Source organism: Cornus florida, unplaced genomic scaffold (genome assembly GCF_030987335.1).
Source record: "Cornus florida cultivar Cherokee Brave unplaced genomic scaffold, ASM3098733v1 CherokeeBrave_3.0.0_Hap2_Chr11, whole genome shotgun sequence".
Taxonomy (NCBI): domain Eukaryota; kingdom Viridiplantae; phylum Streptophyta; class Magnoliopsida; order Cornales; family Cornaceae; genus Cornus; species Cornus florida.
This window is the reverse complement of record NW_026775581.1, coordinates 139,531,279-139,550,306: the sequence shown is the minus strand read 5'-3', so window position 1 is coordinate 139,550,306 and position 19,028 is coordinate 139,531,279. Positions and strand designations below refer to the sequence as shown.

At 38.3% G+C, this 19,028-nt stretch overlaps 2 protein-coding genes across 3 annotated transcripts; one reads left to right on the top strand and one right to left on the bottom strand.

The window, feature by feature from the left end:
• The first annotated feature begins 5,988 nt into the window (after positions 1 to 5,988).
• On the top strand, positions 5,989 to 15,188 carry LOC132283890 (mitochondrial import inner membrane translocase subunit TIM8-like). Its single transcript, XM_059785928.1, has 3 exons — positions 5,989 to 8,518; positions 9,027 to 9,109; positions 14,723 to 15,188. The coding sequence occupies exons 1-3, from the start codon at positions 8,416 to 8,418 to the stop codon at positions 14,909 to 14,911; spliced, it is 375 nt and encodes a 124-aa protein (XP_059641911.1). The 5' UTR covers positions 5,989 to 8,415; the 3' UTR covers positions 14,912 to 15,188.
• Positions 15,189 to 16,092: 904 nt separating this feature from the next.
• Positions 16,093 to 18,826, bottom strand: LOC132282417 (double-stranded RNA-binding protein 2-like). 2 transcript variants are annotated; one of them, XM_059784090.1, is made up of 4 exons: positions 18,582 to 18,826; positions 18,093 to 18,340; positions 17,777 to 17,996; positions 16,093 to 17,655 (listed from the first exon to the last, which is right to left on the bottom strand). In XM_059784090.1, exons 2-4 carry the CDS (start codon positions 18,336 to 18,338, stop codon positions 16,640 to 16,642), a joined length of 1,482 nt encoding a protein of 493 aa, XP_059640073.1. In that variant the 5' UTR covers positions 18,339 to 18,340; positions 18,582 to 18,826; the 3' UTR covers positions 16,093 to 16,639. The 2 variants fall into 2 exon arrangements, with proteins under 2 accessions (XP_059640073.1, XP_059640072.1); XM_059784089.1 differs by lacking the exon at positions 18,582 to 18,826 and having other exon boundaries at positions 18,093 to 18,570.
• Between the last annotated feature and the right edge of the window lie 202 nt (positions 18,827 to 19,028).

The window sequence follows — 19,028 nt, the reverse complement described above, 5'->3', positions numbered from 1 at the left end:
ATGTTACATAGCCATGTACAAGGAATAGTTAGATGATTTAACCGTGTAAATGAAATGTGAAAGAAAAGGAAAGCATGTTGATTGTGTATGAGGAGTATGGTGATGAAAATGGTAGGCATGGTGTGTGCAGTTCTAAATTAAATGCTAATGTGACAAGTAATAAACATGGTATATGCAAACATGTTTTGTGTAGCATTGTGGGTTTCATTCATTTTGTGTGTGTGTGTGTGTGTATATATATATATATATATATGTCTATATTCTTATGTGATTATACGGTTAAACATTTGGATGGTTGCTAGTACAGTAGAGTACTCGTTGCGGCATAGATGGTTATGTGGGTTTTGACCTGAGTAGGCTAGGAGCTCGGTTGCTCTAGGGTTGTTTGGGTATCGTTCTTGTCGAACTAATGACATGGGCTTCTAACTCGTGGATTGAGCTATTTGACATATAGTCATCCTGATCTTCTTAGTTACATTTTGTGCGGTGCTTAGAGCACGACTTTAGAATGGGTTCATATTTCATGGCAAGGTGCCCTTGTTGTGTGTGAGTTTCATGTATTGGTGTATGGTTCTGGTGACCGTAGAGGTCAAATGTACGAGTGAGGGTTTCAGTATGACTTTAGGAGGTCGGTGTTTGCGACTCAAGTCACGGTTTGGTGTAGAGGTTCTTTTCGAACCGATCGTGGTAGGTGTGACGAGGGTTGCTCGAGTCACGAGTGTAGTCTTTAGGTTGTAGACGAGTATTTCGGGTATTCTGGTACGATTCGAGGAAGCATGTTGGTTATGATTGTCAAGAGGACTTGTTGGACTCTATAAGTCTAGGGTGACGTAGGCATTAACTGGAGTCATGCCAGTGTTGTGTGATCGATCGTTTGATTTGATTGAGTTTGTGGAATGTAAAAGTCTGTTTTAGAAACTGGTTTGTTGAGGAGTGATTCCCATTTCGGAGAGCTACAGGAGTGTGTTGTAGGTAATTGATTCTCAGTGAGTTGATTGCAGGGCTCGGTGGATGAGCAGGGTTATTGGTTGTCTCGGTTGTCAAGAGAGTCTCGAAGTGGTGTATAGTGGTCAGTTTTAGCCGTGTAGTGCAGGGTTGCACCATAAGGCAGGTTGTATGAGGTCATTGAAGTGCTCGGTAGTTTACGGATGAAGTGATTGATGGTAGGTACGATGTTACCAAATAGACTGTGTTCTAGGATTTGAAAGCTGTGGACTGGAGTTGGATTTTATGTTATGTTTGAGGTATCAGGAGATTGTGCTTGGTGTTTGAGGATTCGAAAAGGTAGATTGATGATTAGAATGATTGGGACGAGGTTGATTTTGTGGGTTTAGTTGTTAGCCCCATTTGACCTTTTATTGGGGCTAAGGATGTTCTGAAGAACGGTGAAGAGGGGAGGTAATGGTGTTGAACCTAGGGTATGAAGTTTCTTATTTAGGCATGTTGATTACCTTAAGATGAGTGGTTTGAGTAGCCAGATAAACGTTTGTGATTGATTGCATCGCTGATGGTATTGAGGTGATAGTTGGGTGTTGAGCATTCTGGGCTTTATGCTCATTTTTGTTTTGAGGATTTATCGATATGGTATTGTCGTATTGAGGTTCTTTTCTAGTGGTATGCAGTGATCGTTATGGGGGAGTATCGAGAGTGGTGCTTATTTTCTTATTATGATGGTCTTAAGGAGGTTGAAGGATGAATTGCTTAGTAGTGGCTTGAAAGTCTGGTGGGATAATAGGTTTGAATTGTCGATTTGAATGAGTGGCAGTGAAGGTGTTCTGGTGTGATGTTTAGTAATGAGGAGCGGAACAATTTGAGGTATGATCCGAATGTGATTTAGGATTGTAAGTGTTGTTGTATGTTGTCAGGTAAATGATGGGATTGTGCACCAATTGAGGCAATTGTGGTCAGTTTAGTCTTTAGAACCAGAGAAATAGGTGTTGCCATATAGGCATTTTTTTCTTTTAAACAGTCAGTGATCTTGTGCGCACGGTGATCGAGGTAATGTTGCCTGGGTAAGTAGAGATGAAATGAATGGTAAAATGTCATTTTATGGCATAGAGGTTGTCGGTTAGGAGTGACTGATTCTAGGTAGAACGGGATACGGTGTCCGAAGGGCTGTGATTATTTTTAGTGTTGTGTGTCATGAGCGTTGGTGCTCTTACCTGATTGGTTTTGGTTAGCAGGGGTATCACGGTGTATCGTATGCGAGGTCTCTGTGTTGATAATGTGTGACGGTCCGTTAGTGGCGAGTTCGCCTAGAATTGAGTTCGTAGTTCCGTATGGGTATCCATTTGGTTTTTCTCTTTATATGTAAGGAGTCTAGTTCATCTCAGGTGAGATTGGGTGTCCATGGTTGGACAGTTGGTGTGTAGCATGTGACAAGGTGTGGGTGCATTCAGGTGCGAGTCGTCAGTCTCTTGTGAGAGCGGGGTTTGTTACCCTTTCCATTTGTTCTAGTCCTGGCAAGGACGTCGTTTGTTGTGAGTCTTGTTTTCCATTTAGGAGTTGTGCGCGTTCGTGGGTGAACGGACCTGTGTGTGATTTGTTATGTTGTTGAGTTCATCAGTAAAGATTTGGTTGACTCACTCTCACGGAGAGAGATAAAGTCATCGGTTTTTAGTAGTGCTCATTTTCAGAGAGGTTTTGACGGCACGAGTTGCCGAATAGAGATTGTAAGTTTCTGGAGTCTAGTACTAGCAGTGATGGCTAGGGGATGCGTTATGAACCTGGAGTTTGAGGATGATTAAGTGATGAGATGTGAGTCATGTACTCAGATATTTTGATAGGCGTTTGATTCGAGCAGTGTCTTGAGGATAAGTGTCGATGTTGCATTTGAATTTTGTGATAGAGAAAGCAAATGTGTGATTTTATTGAGGAATAATAGGAATAATTGACTTTGGTTTTGAGATTTCAAGTATGAGACGGTCATATTGTGTGTTTTGAAGAGGTAAGAATTGAACCAAATAATGACATGGAGTTATTTACCTAGTATGGGTGTTATGAGGGGATTAGAGATCTTTTTATACTGGTTGATGATTGTGATGTTTGGTGCCGTGTTGTTTCCGGCTTGTTAAGAGTTGTGTCATTAATGTATGATTGGGATTTTTAGAGTGGGTATATGACTGTATAGTTGTTGAGGTTACGTAGAGTGATGGATTAATGGTGAGTGGATCTCATTGTTGTTTTGTGAAAAGTGTGAAAGTGTATTTAAGGTGTGGACCTGAGGACAAGAACGACGTCTGTGCTGAGATTGGATCGAGGATGAGGATGGCCTGGCCAACCATTTCTCCTGAATCAATCCCTCTTTAGCACGATATCGGGTCAAAGGTCAATGATTGCTTTGAATTGTCACGAATAGTGAAAGCAGGATATTGCGGGATGTGTCGACGTGATAGTGTGGATTTAAGTGATTTATCTCAGGCGACAAGGTATGTTAAGTAGGACCAAGTGTCCAATCCGTTTGATTATCGAGGATCTGTTTTGAGGATTGTGTCCTAAGTACGGGGATAGTGCGCTTTTCTATTTTGGTAACTAATGTTTATGCAGCCGTTGGGGATTCATTGTTTAGCAATCTTGAGGTTACAGGCGTAATGATTGTCGTATAGTGTGGGTAGCAGTCGTTGGTAAGATTATGTGATGGTGTAGATGTGTGTTAGATGACGAGTATTGGTTTGACAAGGACATGTAGATTTGAATTTGAGCTTGATTGTGAGAGGGATAGGGTTCCTTGTCTAGGATTTTGTGTGTCCTTTAAATGATGAGTTGAGTTAGGATGTTGTCATGTTCCGGGGTCTTGTGACAGTTTTTCTTTTGGGACTTTGGAGCCTTTCGTGGCTGTGTGGAATAGGCCGATGCCCGTCTTGAGTCAGGTGTAAAATCTAGCTGATCTTGTGTTATGAGGAATAGGAGAGATGAGTACCTGTATTGGGCTTTAGTGGCAGTAGTATGTGATTGCCTAGTGACGTCCGGCGACAAAGGCAACAATGTTAGTGGGTTCATGGTCTTGAGGTTTTGTGAGGTTTTCTCGGGGTTATGTGTGGTTGTGAGCCTCCTTCTTTAAGGAGGGTAGATTTCGAGGACGAAATCTTTTAAGGAGGGTAGGTTGTGATGTTTCTGTTTTTAACTATTTTCTATTTTTGGGAATTTTCTGATTTTTCAGCGGCATTTTCGTCTTTTCTCGTTTTGCGTACTAGACACCGTAGAGTGTGCCGGTTGTGTCCGAGAGTTGGTTGGGGCATTTCATGGAGTTCAGGACTCTTTGAAATGTAAGTGTTATCATTTCAGCATTTTTCAGTTTTCCGGACCGGACAGTCTTGGGTGAAACCGTTACCAGAGTTGTTGTGTACGGGAGTTGTGTCTCAGGTCATTTGCATACCATGCATTATTATTTTTGTACCTAAGTAAATTATTTAAGTGCTAAAGTGTATGGCTATGATATAATTGGAGCATATATATATATTTATTGGTGGTAGAAATTAAGAAGAAAAGAAAAGAGAAAAAAAAAAATATATATATATAAATGGGGCCCACCATCTACTTTAATGGTGAGGCCAAGAGACCACATGGGTCTCATTCTCTCTCACTCTCCCGGCCATCTCTCTCTTATCTCCTCTCATTTCCTTTTCATTTTTCATTTTTCTTGAGGCTTTGATTTTCTCTTCCATTTTCCGGCTAATCGGTCGGGTTTCCAGTCTAGGTTCCTTGATAAAAAACGTTCCTCTCATCGTTCTCTATCACATAGTCAAAGAGTTTATTTTTCAGAGGATCGGTGATTATTTTATAAATTTTTGAACATTTTGGATCTAAGGCTTCGGATGGGGTTTTGGGCCACTTAGAGTCGGATGCCGGTGTAGACCCTTTGGAACAGTAGAATTTCCTCGTCGACGGCTATGTTTTCACGGAACAGTTTTCCGTTCCGCCGCCGTTGACCGGCGTTGACTTTTGTTGACCGGCGGTTGACCGCGTTGACCGGCGTTGACTTTTTCGGGCGGAGATGTATTTTGGCTACTTTTGAGGTAGGGGTGCTCTAATTCACAATTTCTTAGGTTCTATGTGAATTTTTCCATTTTAAATTGACTATAAGTATGTTTAATTTCAATTATTTTGGCTATGTGATTATTGTTGATTATATGTAAAGTGGTGGACGTATGCTATGTGATAAATGAGTTTGTAAATTTAATTACATCCTTATAGTGAAGAAGCATGCATAGAAAGGACAAATTGTTTACTTTATGTATTTCAATTGCCATGGAAAATTGATGTCATAATCGTAGAAATAAATGTTTAAAATATTCTTTTACAAGTTGTGATTATGATATGGGTAAAATGTATGGAATATTGTTGTTGAATTTGGCATTTGGAATCATGAAGCATTTATACATCCATTGGGAAAGAAAAAGGGGAAAAGTATATTAAAAAAAAAAAAAACCAATGTAATTGTTTTGGGGAAAAGTTTTTGAAAAGTGTTTGTGAAAACCCGGACGCTTAGGAGGCGCCTAGTGGTCCGTGGTGTTAGTGTGGTCTAGAGAGGGGACTAGGGAGAGACCCTAGTGTGGTTGAGCTAACCAGGCCGGATGCGACGCCTTGGAGGTGCCTTGTGGTCGTGGATGGTTAGCCAATCCCCCTTTCGTGACGCCTTGGAGGTGCCTTGGGTCGGATTACACTAACGGTTTGGAAGTTGAAACGGTATGGTTTCAGAAATGGGGAGTAACATTGCATGGCATGGCACATCATTGGTATACGTGGTGCATTTGGTAATTGGTTGAGATATGTATGTTTGTTGATGATACAGTGGTTTTACTTGACTCCCGAAATATGATCCCGTTCTCTTACTTTCTATTCTCTATGTGGATTCACGGGGTCATAAGAGGTGTCTCTTAGACACTTCCTACTGAGCGTTTAGCTCACCCCATTATTTTAACATTTTTCAGGTCACGGGAAGGAAATGGCGGACGGCGTTCCTCTACAGGTCTTGATGGGTTAGTAGATTGTTTGACCTATTTTGTAGCTATGACCTCATATTATTATTATTATTACTAGTATCATTATCATTATTATGTATTGACATAAAAAAGGACGGTAGTGCCCTTAGTTGACCTCGGGTTCGGATAAGGACCCGATTAGCGATTCAGACCCTCGGGTTCGGGTCGTTACATGGCAATTCAGGAAGGTGCTCGAAGAGTCCACTCTCAACTTCATTACACAAAGTGCTCCACAGATAAGTCCTTGTACTTATTGTTGAAATTTTTTATTTAATTCCTTTTGTATTGGTAGAACTCTTACCCTTGCGACTTCATTATTACTTTCTGAATTTCGATTGCCTTCTATATGGCTAGCACCACCCACATAACAAGGGTGTGATGATAATATTATTTTTCCATTATACTTGGGTGTGACTGTGTGGACTTCTCCCAACAGTTTAAAATTTTACAAGGTTTTATCATCAATGTACAGCTACGTCAAGTTGCTACAACAATTAAGCTCATAGTGGTACAAGTACAACAAAGATCTCGATGGAGATTAAAGTAAATAAAGTAATTAGAGTCATTTTCGAGGGACATATTGAGTCTCCATTTAGGAGAAAAAAAAAGAAAAAAAAAAAGGACAAGAGTCCGACTATTTCCTCTGCACAGAAAGGTGAGATAATTAAAACTTCTTTCGTTTACTAGAGAGACGAGACGACTACCTCTTGTATTAAAAGGGTCACTCTCATTAAGATTACACCTCTTTCCCACATAAAAGAACGAAGGGGCAATTTCATCTTCTTCCCTCGGTAAAAAAACCAGGGGTTCACTACTCCCTTATTAAAGGGTAAACTCACAAAGCTCGAGCAAAACCATTCCCTTCTTAAAAGGGGCAAAAAAGTAATCATCAAACATGCTTAGCTTGGAAGGACTTGGCATTCCCGACGCTTGACAAGCAAGATTACGGGAATGGGGGCTACTGATACAGAATATTTGATTTGATAAGAATTTCACGTGACTTAAAGGGTATGGATAAACTTAAGGAGATAGAAATAACAACTACTACCCTATCCAATGACTCTTACAATCCTTAATGGACAAGGAAAATAAATCTTGTATAAAAGAAGTCATCGGTCAACTACGCCATAAATTTCATATTGAATTCTTTATCGGATATTCATTTGTCAGGTACTAACTTGACCGTCGGAGTGCAACGACCGGCACAACGCCGGTTGTCACTTCTATCTTATCTTGCAGGAAACATCTTCGACTCCGACCTGTGTAGATTTTTGTATCAACATATATAATCTATATTTCGAAGTAATCGACCACCTAAATCTAATTGTCTAATGGCAATTGATTTACCCAAGGCACAAAAAACCTATAAAATATTTTCTTTAATATCTAAAATGGTGCTCGATAATGGAAAAAGAACTCTTGGCACTTTACCAAAATGAAATTTGGAAGTTAATTGTGTTTAAAATTGACATGAATGGCATTACTTGAGTGTGAAGCGGGTCTTTAAAACTAAAATTAAAATTGATGACACACTTAGGACCCATTTATTAACGCTTTTACTAAAATTAAAACTGATGACACACGCTTTTAAAACTGATGACACAATAAAATTATGATTTTGATTTCTTGAACTAAAATAGAAAGTGAAATATAATTTTTTTTACTTTCAATATTTTGAAAGCAAAAAAAAATAGGAAGTAAGTTTATTAAATTTTAATTTTAATTTTGCTTTCCTAATATTGTGTGTAAGAGATCGGTAACATGCTTCTTGCCTCTCATATCAATGCACACAAATGATTACAAACACACACACACACACACAAGGTGCGATTCTGGTTGAATTCACCTCTGTATTCCATGGTATATAGAAAAAGTATAGAGATTGATGAGGCTAATATTCACCCCTTATAGACCATTTCCAAACTAAAAATCCTTCAACAACTAAAACAAAATCCATTAGTTCCTGTTAGTGAACCATCTCTCTCAATCTCTCTTTATATACTATGTGCCGATGCCGGAATCCATGGAAACCAAAGCCTCAAACTTGGATCTCCCTTTTCGATGCTGGAATTCACGGACAAACTGACTGGGAATAAAACTTTGGAGTATGAATTGCTTGTGGATGCGAATTTGGGTCTCCCTTTCTTATGCCCAATTGCCGGATTCCTTGCTCACATCGTCACAGTCTCGTCGTCGTTCGGTCTGCTGATAAGTTTAGTCCGGCCTCAGCTTGGAGAAACTGCTCGCGGCCGCCGTTCATCTACTTTCAACCAAGTGGGCTTAGGTTAAACCAGTAGAGAGAGAAACTAGAGAGAGAAAGTGATGAAAGGGTTTCAACTTGCTCTTTCAGAAAGATGAAGCCTGAAGGGGTTTCAGTTTTCAATGGATGATCGACGGTGTTTGGTAGCAGTTTGTGGTGGAAGAGAGAAGATAGATGGTGGTGGTGATGATACTTAGTGAAAAGGGGGTGATACGGGTGAGCAGTTTCGTTACAGTAGCGGAAGTAATTCCTCCGCTACAAGGGAGAAAACAAGAAGGTGAGGATTAATCACTTTCTCTCTTCTTCACAAAATTAGAATGTATTTTCTTAAAATAAAAAAAGTAAAAATATTTTATTAAAAATAATTTTTACTTTTGATTCTCAATTTTAAGAATTAATAGTAAAAATCAGAAATTATATTTGTTAATAAACAGGTCCTTAAGATGTTAAAAGCTCGATTAGTTTCCGGGGTAGATTTTTCTAAAACACTCTCTCCTGTAATAAAGCCTCCTACAATAATCTAATGGCAAAAACACTCACCTAATATTTTGGGGTAAAATAATAATAATAAGAATAATAATAATGAGGGTAATTATTCTATGTACGTGGGATTATAGGTGGGATGCTCTAATAGGCCCTGCACCGATATAAAAAAAACGGTTTAAATCGGGTGCCAACAATGGGGTGTAAAATTTCAGCCCAGACAGAGGCCGGTTAAGTCCTGGAATTAATGGTTGATAATTATCCGTATATATTACTGTATTAAGATTAAAGTGGGGGTTTAGGGTTTTTGCAGACAATCACCGAGGAGGTCACCGCTATGGATTCTTCGAAACGAAACTCCGCTGAGTTGCAACAACTTCTCGAGGTCAGATACTTTTTATCTGTATTTTCGTGTACGATTGTCTTTATTTATATGTCTAGGTGTGGATGAGCCTCTGTACTTGCATGGTTAGTGGGCGATTTTTTTTTTTAATTATAGGGTAAACAAATTTCAAATTTTGATTCTGTTTTAAAATTTTCCTAAATGTCTTAAATTGTATTTGACGACTGTTATTTATAACAACTCGGCTTCAGTCAATATTTTGCATAAAGAACTCTACAGACAAAACTCTAGAGGGTGATTTATGTACATTTGACTATTTGAGAGCCGGATTTCTGACCCTTAGGAGTTTGTATACTACTTTTTATACATATATGTAGTATAGAAATTATTCCTCCTAAATCTTCCTCCATGATCACGTGGGATTGGAATTTTTTTAATTGACAGTCACATTGATCGTCTTTTGTTTTGAAGGGATAGGAAACAATTAAGTCACATCATTTTGTATGCAACATTACTCATGAGTACACATTCATGATAAACTCTCTCTATATATATGTAAAAGGCCCAAGGATTAGGTATAGAGTATAGACATATTAAGTTTCCATTATTCATTTGTATTTGGTTAACCTTTCCGGTTTCTTTTAGATGCCTTGTATTTGTACTAGATTATTGTTATTATTGTTGCTGGTTGTTGCTTTTGGCATTGCCGCATTGCAATGTGACAAGTTTCCTTGAGGGTTTAGGGATGCTTGTGATGGGTTGCTGACATGGTGGTAACATATGCTGATGATTAATGATAGTTAGGCAATGATCGTGTTGGGGTGTTCTTAATATTGATGACAGTTTTTGGTTCTGCAAAAGGGATTTTAGAGGTGGTTGTGATTTCAAGCTTGTGATGTTTAGCTGTGGTAGCTATCTGTTACACTATGTGGCAGTGGTGGGAACTCATGATGGGTTTTCCTCCAATTAACATGCACCGTCACCAAATGCAACTGTATTATGGAAGAAAACATTTATTTAGTTTGTTTCTTTGTGTTTTCAACACACAAATTTAATTTTCTGATCGATCTGAGACAATAAACATAAACAACTCAATTAAGGGACAGTATAAGTATAAACTCTTCCTTCGCTACGTTACAGCTCATCTCTATTTTTGTCACTCCCAACTCCAATTTTGTGTACATTAAAGCTATAAGATGAACAGCAGCTTACAAAAATAGCAGGGCATCGGGCAAACCGATCTCTTGGACCCTTCGATTTAAAAAGAGCTGTTCTCTTATGGGTTTACTGATGTGAAGATTAAAACCGATCTCTTGGACCCTTCGATTTAAAAAGAGCTGTTCTCTTATGGGTTTGCTGATGTGAAGATTAAAATTGAAATTCCATGTCTAAAACTGGTCATTTCTTCCTCCTCTTTTTTTTGTTAATGTAATTTTTTTTGTGTACAATTAAGAAGGGGATAGGATCACTATATCCAAGGTTATGTTCTGAGTGTTACTCATAATTGATTTTTTTTTTCCTTGTTTACAAGATAATTATATGGTTTTTAGTATGGATGAAATTTATGGTTTGGTTTTTAGTTGAATTTCTGAGTGTTACTACAAATGATATTACAACAAAGTTGTAAGGTTGTTAGGATCAGAATTCTGCGTAGGATCGATGAGGGGGCCATAGGATCGGAATCGTAGGATCGGATTGAGAATCGTAAGATTCTATAAAATTATTAGATAAGTAACTCAAACTAACTTTCTAAATTAAATATTTTCGATATAAGTAGAGAATAAGGTTAATTAACCAAATGAGACACTCTAGCAAAATCAACTAACACTAAAAGATACTAAGACACACAGGGGCGGAGCCAGGAATTTGGTTCAGGGGGGGCATGTTAGTACTGATAAAATATTTTTTTTTCAAGCAGGCCGAAAATATAATAGTGTAATAAAAGTGTATTAGAGTAAGTGAATAAAAAATTAATAAGAAGAGAAAAAAGAAAAAGAAGGTTATTGCACATAAATTATGCATTAGTGCAAGAAAAAGAAATTTTTAAGAAGAAAAAGGAATTTTTTAAGAAGAAAATGAAATAAAAGGAAAAAAATGAAAGAGAATGCATAAGTTTTGAAGATGATAAAAAGAAATTTGAAAAATAAGAAGGAAAATGAATAAAGAATTATAGACATTTTTAAAAATAGATAATTTTATGGGGATAATTTATAAATTTTATGAGGGTGTTTTATAAATATTTAGAAATTATACGCATAAAATAAAATAAAATTTAGTGGGTTCAAGGGTAGGGGAGCCATTTTATTAATTTTAGGGGGGGCATTATGTCAATTTTTAAAAATTTATGTATAAAAATATATATATATGTTCTAATGGGGCAGCATGGGCAGGGGGGGCAGCTGCCCCCCCTGGGCACATGCTGCCTCCGCCCATGAAGACACATGACAAACACTTAAAATCAATTTCTTGATTTCAACAAAAAGATCAGCATACAATTAAGCAAAATCTCAGAGAAGAAATTAAAGTCTAGTCTAAACAAATAGAAAAGGGAATAGTGAAGTAGAGAGAGAAAAGTATAATTTAGTTGCCTAAAAGAAAGAAGAAAAGAGAAATTAAGAAGAATAAAACAAAATAGAGGAAATTTTGAAGTTTTGAACCTTACTTTTGAAATTCAGAGTTTGATCGTCTCTGCATTTGACCTTCGTTTCTTTGGTTTTTGTTCTTTATTTTTTAATGTAATTAGGTTAAAGAGTTGGATTTTATATATAAAATGATTAAATTTATTAGTCAAAAATTAAGTGTAAGCCCAAATAAATCCGGAAGAAGAACAAAATAATACGATTTACTAGAATCGGTAGGATCCGGCTATCATATGCAATTCTACGATCCTACTTCCGATTCTACATATGCTACTAAGATTCTACTTCTCAGTGATTTTGGATGGGATCGGGATCGATTTGGTTATTTGGGATTGTGGAATCGTAAGATTCTAAGATCCAAAATCGGGATTTTAATAACTATGCGAAGTTGTAGCTCACATCTCTTTTACTCCTCAAAGACAAGGAAGGTTTGAGTTCTAACTAGGGCAAAGAGGGTGTGTCTCGTACTTATAGATAATTAATAACACTTGCAAATGACGTTGTGTTTGATGAAGGTTGGTACGCATTGGTTTGTTGTGAGGTGGAGCCATGGAGGTGGCTTGTAATTATGAAACTTCATATGTGATTAGAGGTGGTGACAGTGATGGTGGTGATGATGTTTTTATGACAGCTATTGTGGTGGTGGTTTAAATCCATTTAGGTGATTATAATGGGGTTTGGAGGGAGAAGGAGAGGGAGGCAGGGCGGGAAGGTGGGCAGTTGTGGTGTTTGCAAGGGTGGTTGACATTATTGTTATGTTTTGGTTGTGGAGATAGTGGAACCAAGGTTTAGTATAATGAATGACAAATGTTAGCTTTGTGCTTTTGTCCATAAAAAAATAAAAATAAAAATAAAAAAGGGAAAAAGGGGGATGATAGTTTATGGACTTGAGAAATTGCTGACTTCTTTGGATTATGGGGTAAAATTGTAAAACTGAAATTTTCGTTACTACAGTCCACCAGTCAAATTTGACAGGGTCACCACCGAATGTTGACACAGGAAATTCCCATAATTGGTAGAAACCTGAGAGGAGTTTGATGTAGTTTGCCAAACTCTTTGTAACCAACACATCATCTCTATTCATAACAGTAAGTAAACAAAAGGATTCACTTAGGTCAAATTCAGTTATGCGGACCAGTGTTACTGTTTTATTTATATCTAGAATGAGTGATTGTGTCATTGCTATATTCCATAAAGGGTTTGGTGTGGTAAGCAGGTATGTTTTTTCAGGTTATATCCTTGTATAGGTTTGCTTTCTCTAGTTTGTAAATGTTTTTTTATGTTTTAATATTCTTTCTTAACAATTAATAAATAAGTAAATATATTAAAGGTTCAGCTAAGATGCATTTATGATAGTACCTGCATTTGAGCCTAAGGATAAGATGGATCATACAAGGCATGGTAGTGGTCTGTGAAGCATTCATCCCACACTGCTCAATACCCCCTTTTACATGTTTCTATGAAGGGAGAAAGATTTATAAGCTTCGAAACTCGTAACAATGTGAAGAGGCTTAAGTGTACGTTTGGTACATAATGATTTGGGTTCCCATGGATGGATCCAGCTCCTCCTCATTAGTGATGTGGGCTGCTGCTTTCCACTGGTTGATTTAGCGGTTATGTCGCCATGTCAATTTATAAAATAAAAATAAAAAATAGATTGGCTTTTGGTTCAGTGTTTAACTAACATCGTTTTTATGCTCCCTTCTCTCTCTCCTCACACCACACTCTTCTCTTCCCTCTCACACGACTCTCTCTCTCTCTCTATTCTGTCAATAAGATCTCTTCTTAGTCTTTCTATTATGCCATACACTGTGTATCTTAATATTTCTCCCTCTCTCTCACACACTCTTTTCCCTCTCCTTTAATCATCCCTTTGTTCTACTCAATAGTCAATACACATCCCTCTGATTTTCCTCTCTATAAATGGGAGAGATGGTGGGTGGGGTTGTTTTGCACATATAAAGAAGGTTCATTGGAAAATAAAATTAGTGGTTATAGGGGATGAGTTTAATTGATGGTGGGACGGGAGCAATAGGTACCGAGTTTATGTCGCTGGAAAAGATAGAGACCATGTGTTTGATCCTTCTTATTCAAATGTTTAACAAAGTTATTTGCCAGAGCTCAGTTGGGGGAGACGGATGTGAGCAATCGGCCGGTCATTGGAGACGGAGAATGAGAGGAGCCGAATCCACCATTGATATTATTAGATAATTGTACTGTGTGAATTAAATATTCTTTGAGATTGCTTTGAATCTGGAATAGGCCAGGGTTCTTGATTTGGAATGGCTGGAGTGGGGGTTGGGCGACGCTTATGTATGGTTGGTCCCCCTGGGGGAGGGAGGAGCGTATTAGTGATAAATACCATCATGGGGTTTCCACCTCAGTTATTTTATCAGAACAGGCCTTAGTTTTAGAAGGCAATAAACAAAACTTCTTACAATATTGGGCGGTCATGGCCCCTTGAGATATATGTTCATCTTCGCTTGGCTTGAAGAAATGCATTAAAGTGTTGGGTAGCTTTGTTCAGTTGTGGTGGTCATTTATTTGGTCCATTTTTGCTATCATTCATTATCTATAGATGAACCACCAAATGCGTTGTCAGCTCCTTTTGTGCACGCCACTACATCTGTTGTTCACTCTTACTAATTGTTGAAATATATAAATATTTCAAGACTAATTTATATTATATGCAAGCAAGATCCATGACTTTGCATCTATAAAATAGTTTGTGAAGCTTATGAATCCATCTCAAAAAGTTGGAACATTCAAATTTCAAATTTCATTCTTTAAACAGATAGCAAGGGAGCTTTGAAGAAACAAATGTAAAAGTATGTGTTGAAAATGTTGTAAATTATCAAATGTTTGCCTATCATATTTGCTTTTCTGTTTCTACTGTTCCAAAGGAAAGGGTAATTACTTTACTATCTTTTCTTTTAGAACTGATATATTTTGTGATACCATTTTTGTATTTTGGAAATGTTTTGAGGTTTTTCCTGACGGTATGGTATTTATGCAGCAAGAAAAGAAGACGGCCTTGCTTAATCAGATGGTTGCAAAGGTGACAAAGGAATGCTGGGACAAGTGCATAACTGGTACCCCTGGAAGCAAGTTCAGCTCTAGCGAATCAGCATGCCTTTCAAACTGTGCTCGGCGGTATATGGACACGAGTATCACCATTATGAAACGTCTTCAGTCCATGCGTTAAGTTATACTTGTAACGGCCAGATATATGAGTTAGTTGATTCAAACATTTTGCTGTCTGTCCTTTTAGCACTGAGCAAATGCCTCATTGTTTCTGATATAACTGTATATGGGAATGGGTCACCAAATTCATTTTTTTTACTGCATCTTAAAAATGGTTGCGAGATATTCTTTCCACAAGTTTTGAAACATATAGAAAGAGATTGACCACTCCATGTAATCTTTGATTAAATGCAAGGCAAAATTGTATCATGTTGGCTTGAAAAGGGCACGTTTTTCTATTATCCTCGTGTGTTATTGTTTCCTGGTGTTGATTGCATCATTCACTTGCACATTCAAACCCAACTAATGACCTCTCATGTGTTACCACATAGCTGCTGATTCTATTTGTGTGAACTGTGGAGTCTCTAGAAACTCATTTGTGTGGACTGTGGAGTCTCTGGAAACCATTTTCTGTATACTTGAAATTGCTTCTCCCCCAGAGCTATCTTGGAAGATTTAACTGCTGTAAGGCCCATTTGAAATAAAGTTCACCACTCTCCCCTCTAAATGCCTGACACATAAAATCAGATGTTCCAGATTTACATATGTGAAAGTTTCTCACTTATGCATCCTCTTGCTACATTACAACAACATTAAATTAATGATACAACATTCACCATCCTTGATTAGATCTTTATTGTATTCTTGTTGGGTCTCCAATCACTAGCCCTATTTTATCTTCGTGTCCTAAACTACAACATTGTTTTGTAGGAGCAGCTTAGTCCTTTCATAATTTTCATTGCAGATAATTGAGTCATTGACGGTCTTCTTTCTTATTTAGGATACCAAATGTGCATTAACATGTTTACTCATCTCTTGGTCTTGTAATACCCACTATGCCCCCAGTATGTAACGGCCTCTTTCCATTTTAAAATTTTGGATACTAGAAGGATTTCTCATCATCAAGGAGGATAAAATTTTATAAATAGTGATTGAGGTGTGGAACTAGTCGTATTAAAGAAGAGACAACAGACCATCTCTCTCTCTCTCTCTCTCTCTCCTCGGGTGCATGAGAGAGAGAGAGAGAGAGAGAGCATTAATACACACTATGAGAGAGACCATTAATACCCACTATGCCCCCAGTATGTAAAGGCCTCTTTCCATTGATACTAGAAGGATTTCTCATCATCAAGGAGGATAAAATAATATAAATATATACTCGCATGTATATATATATATAGTGACTGAAGTAAGAAACGAGCCGTATTAAAGAAGAGACAACAGACCATCTCTCTTTCCTCTGGGTGCATGAGAGAGAGAAGGCCATTAATGGTGAAGACAGGAGCAATTAATCATTCTGACCAGTAACTTTTAATGCCTTGTGTTTATCGCTACAATTGTTTGCCTGGCCGTGGCTACTCATCTCCACACCGCTTTCATTGCTACCTCTACTGCCCTGCCCTCCCCACATATCTCTCTTTTTATCTCCTCAATCTTCAACCAACAACTCTCCAGATCTCAATTAATGCTCTCTGTGGGTACAATAATTAATGTCAAGTTGAAAAAATATACACCAAAATTTTAATGTTCTTTTACGAAATCCATTGCCCAAGATCCATGAGCCAAAATATTGGTTTTTTAAAGGGCAATAACACACCTCATCGGGAAAAACAGTAAAAAGGCTCAAAACACAACTTGTTTAATGAACAAAACAGCCAAATACAACTTGTGTAATTGTGGGTTTTGGTTGTTAATTTCTTGATAAGTGTAGCTTGTTATTGAAGTCGGAGCTGAGCTGGGTTGTGTTTACCTGTAGCAGCTTGTTGAACCTTGGACTGGCTGATGAGACCACCTCTGCTCCTTCTCCTCCTCCTCCTCCTCCTCCTCCTCCTCCATGTGTGGTGGACATTGAAGTAGTAGCTGCAGCTTCTTTCATTGATGGTTGTGGGGGTCTCACTGCAGGAGCAGGAGCAGGAGCAGGTTGTGATGGTGTTGCACATACTGGAATTACTGACCTGATTTGGACTGCTGGAGCAATCCTCCTTTGTGGGTTGTACTTGTACCCTCCTCCAATGCCAATGTAGTTGCTGCATGTGGGAGGACTACACTTGATGGAAGAAGACATTATTGGCATTGGAGATGTAGATGGAGTTCCAACAAGCCTGCTTCTCCCACTATAATTGGCTAGTGAAAATGCTTGCCTGTACATAATAGAGTTCGGCCCCAGCCCACTATCCTCCTTCATCACATGATCTGATGATGATTTTCCACTCAGCCATTCATCCTCGTCCTTTTGATGCTCATCAAGTGCAAGTGGTGGTGCCACTGCTACCTCTTGCTTTTTAACTACTTGTGATTGGCATTGCCCCGTGACTATGCTACTAGGGCTATGATCTGATGAATATTGGTAGTACAAAGATGAACTAGTGTCTCTAGATGAAGTTGTTTGCAAGATTTTTGAACTTGTTCTGGGTGGTGGTGGAGGGAGCAGAGATACAAAACTGTTCTGTTTCTGTTCAGGACCTTCGGAGAAAGAATCCATTAGTAGATCCATAGGCCTCCTCCATAGATGATGATGATCCCTATTCAATATTCCTCCTCCTCTTGTTTGGTTCTGAATCTGATCATCCCTTCTCGGCCTATTTGGTTTCTTTTCCTCCCTGGGTCTGAAATTTGAGAGAATTCTTGCCACAACTGCCTGATCCTGCTCTTCACGAATGTCTGTTTCTTTATTTGTCTGATGACACATTGAACCCAAGTTTGGCACTGCACATGTGTATTCATTTCATTGATCATGAAACCCTAATAATATACCTCTATGAATGAGGGAGGGGAAAAAGGAAAATCTAATAAAAAAAAAAAGGGGATAACACAAGAATTTACTTACTTTTCTTCAATGAACACCAGGCTGCTATTGCAGCATTCTTCTCAGCCTGTTTCTTTGTCTTGGCCGACTCACCTGTGAAATTCATACCAGCAAGCTCCACTGTAGATGTGAAGACGGGGGCATGTCCGGGGCCTGATCTTATAGTGGTGTATACAGGGAGGTTGAGACCAGTCCTATGAGCTGTTTCTTGAAGGAGGTTCTTATACACACCGGTCTCGTCCTTGGGTTGGGGTGGATCATAAAAAAAAAAAAAAACAAATTAAGAAACAAACAATAAAGAGAAGTAACAAAATTGTGAGAGAGGAGAGGAACTTACAAGAATTCTGGCAGTTAGAGACCTTGAAGGACCCCTTGTGGACAAGACATTGAGAGCTACTTCAGCAGCTGCGTGCTCAGCCTTTCTTAAGGTGGTGCAGTAAGTGGGGCTTTCAAACAACTCACCATTGAAGTTCACACAAGCTTTGAATCTTGGTGCATGATCAGGCCCTTCTCTGATGCACGCATAAGAGGGCAGGTTGAAACAACTTCTTTGTGCTAGTTCTTGCAGTTGACTCTTATACATATCTGCCATTCCAGATCAAACCAATCAACAAAACCCATTTTCCCAATGTCTTTCACTCATAAAGGTCAGTGTAAAAGAACAGTGCATAACACAATACACAGAAAAGAAAAAGAAAAAAACAAAAAAAAAAAAAAAAGACACTGGCATGAGAATCAATCAAAGAGCCCAACCATAGCATAAAGAAGATGGATATGTGAATGAAGTCAAAAGCAGTGAGAACTGGTTAAGAATCAATTGCTTCACCTGATTCACTCTCCTACATTGGCATGAGAATCTTGTCTCTCAGAACAAAAGAATGTGGTGCAGTAGTTGTGTCTTCAAATCAAAGGGAGAGGAGGAAGTGGAAGGTGATTTGGTCAGTGGAAGTGAAAACCTTTCCCCATCAGCAGCTCTGGACTTGTATTACTCTCACCTTTTTTCCCACCTCAAACAAACAACACAACTTTTATTCATTTTAGTAAATTATTTTCATCTTTAGGGACCCCTGTGCAGCAGGGGTGGAGCTAAAAAATCAACCCAATCTCATCGGTAGGGGTATTTATGACATTTAGGATGTCCATGGACCTTTGATTTTGAATGCAACACCAACAACCCAACTCCCAATTTTGTTATTATGCAATTAAGACTGGGTTGACACATGTCAACTCCAGCTTTTCAGTGGACTAAACAGGTTTGCGGGCGTTGACTTGA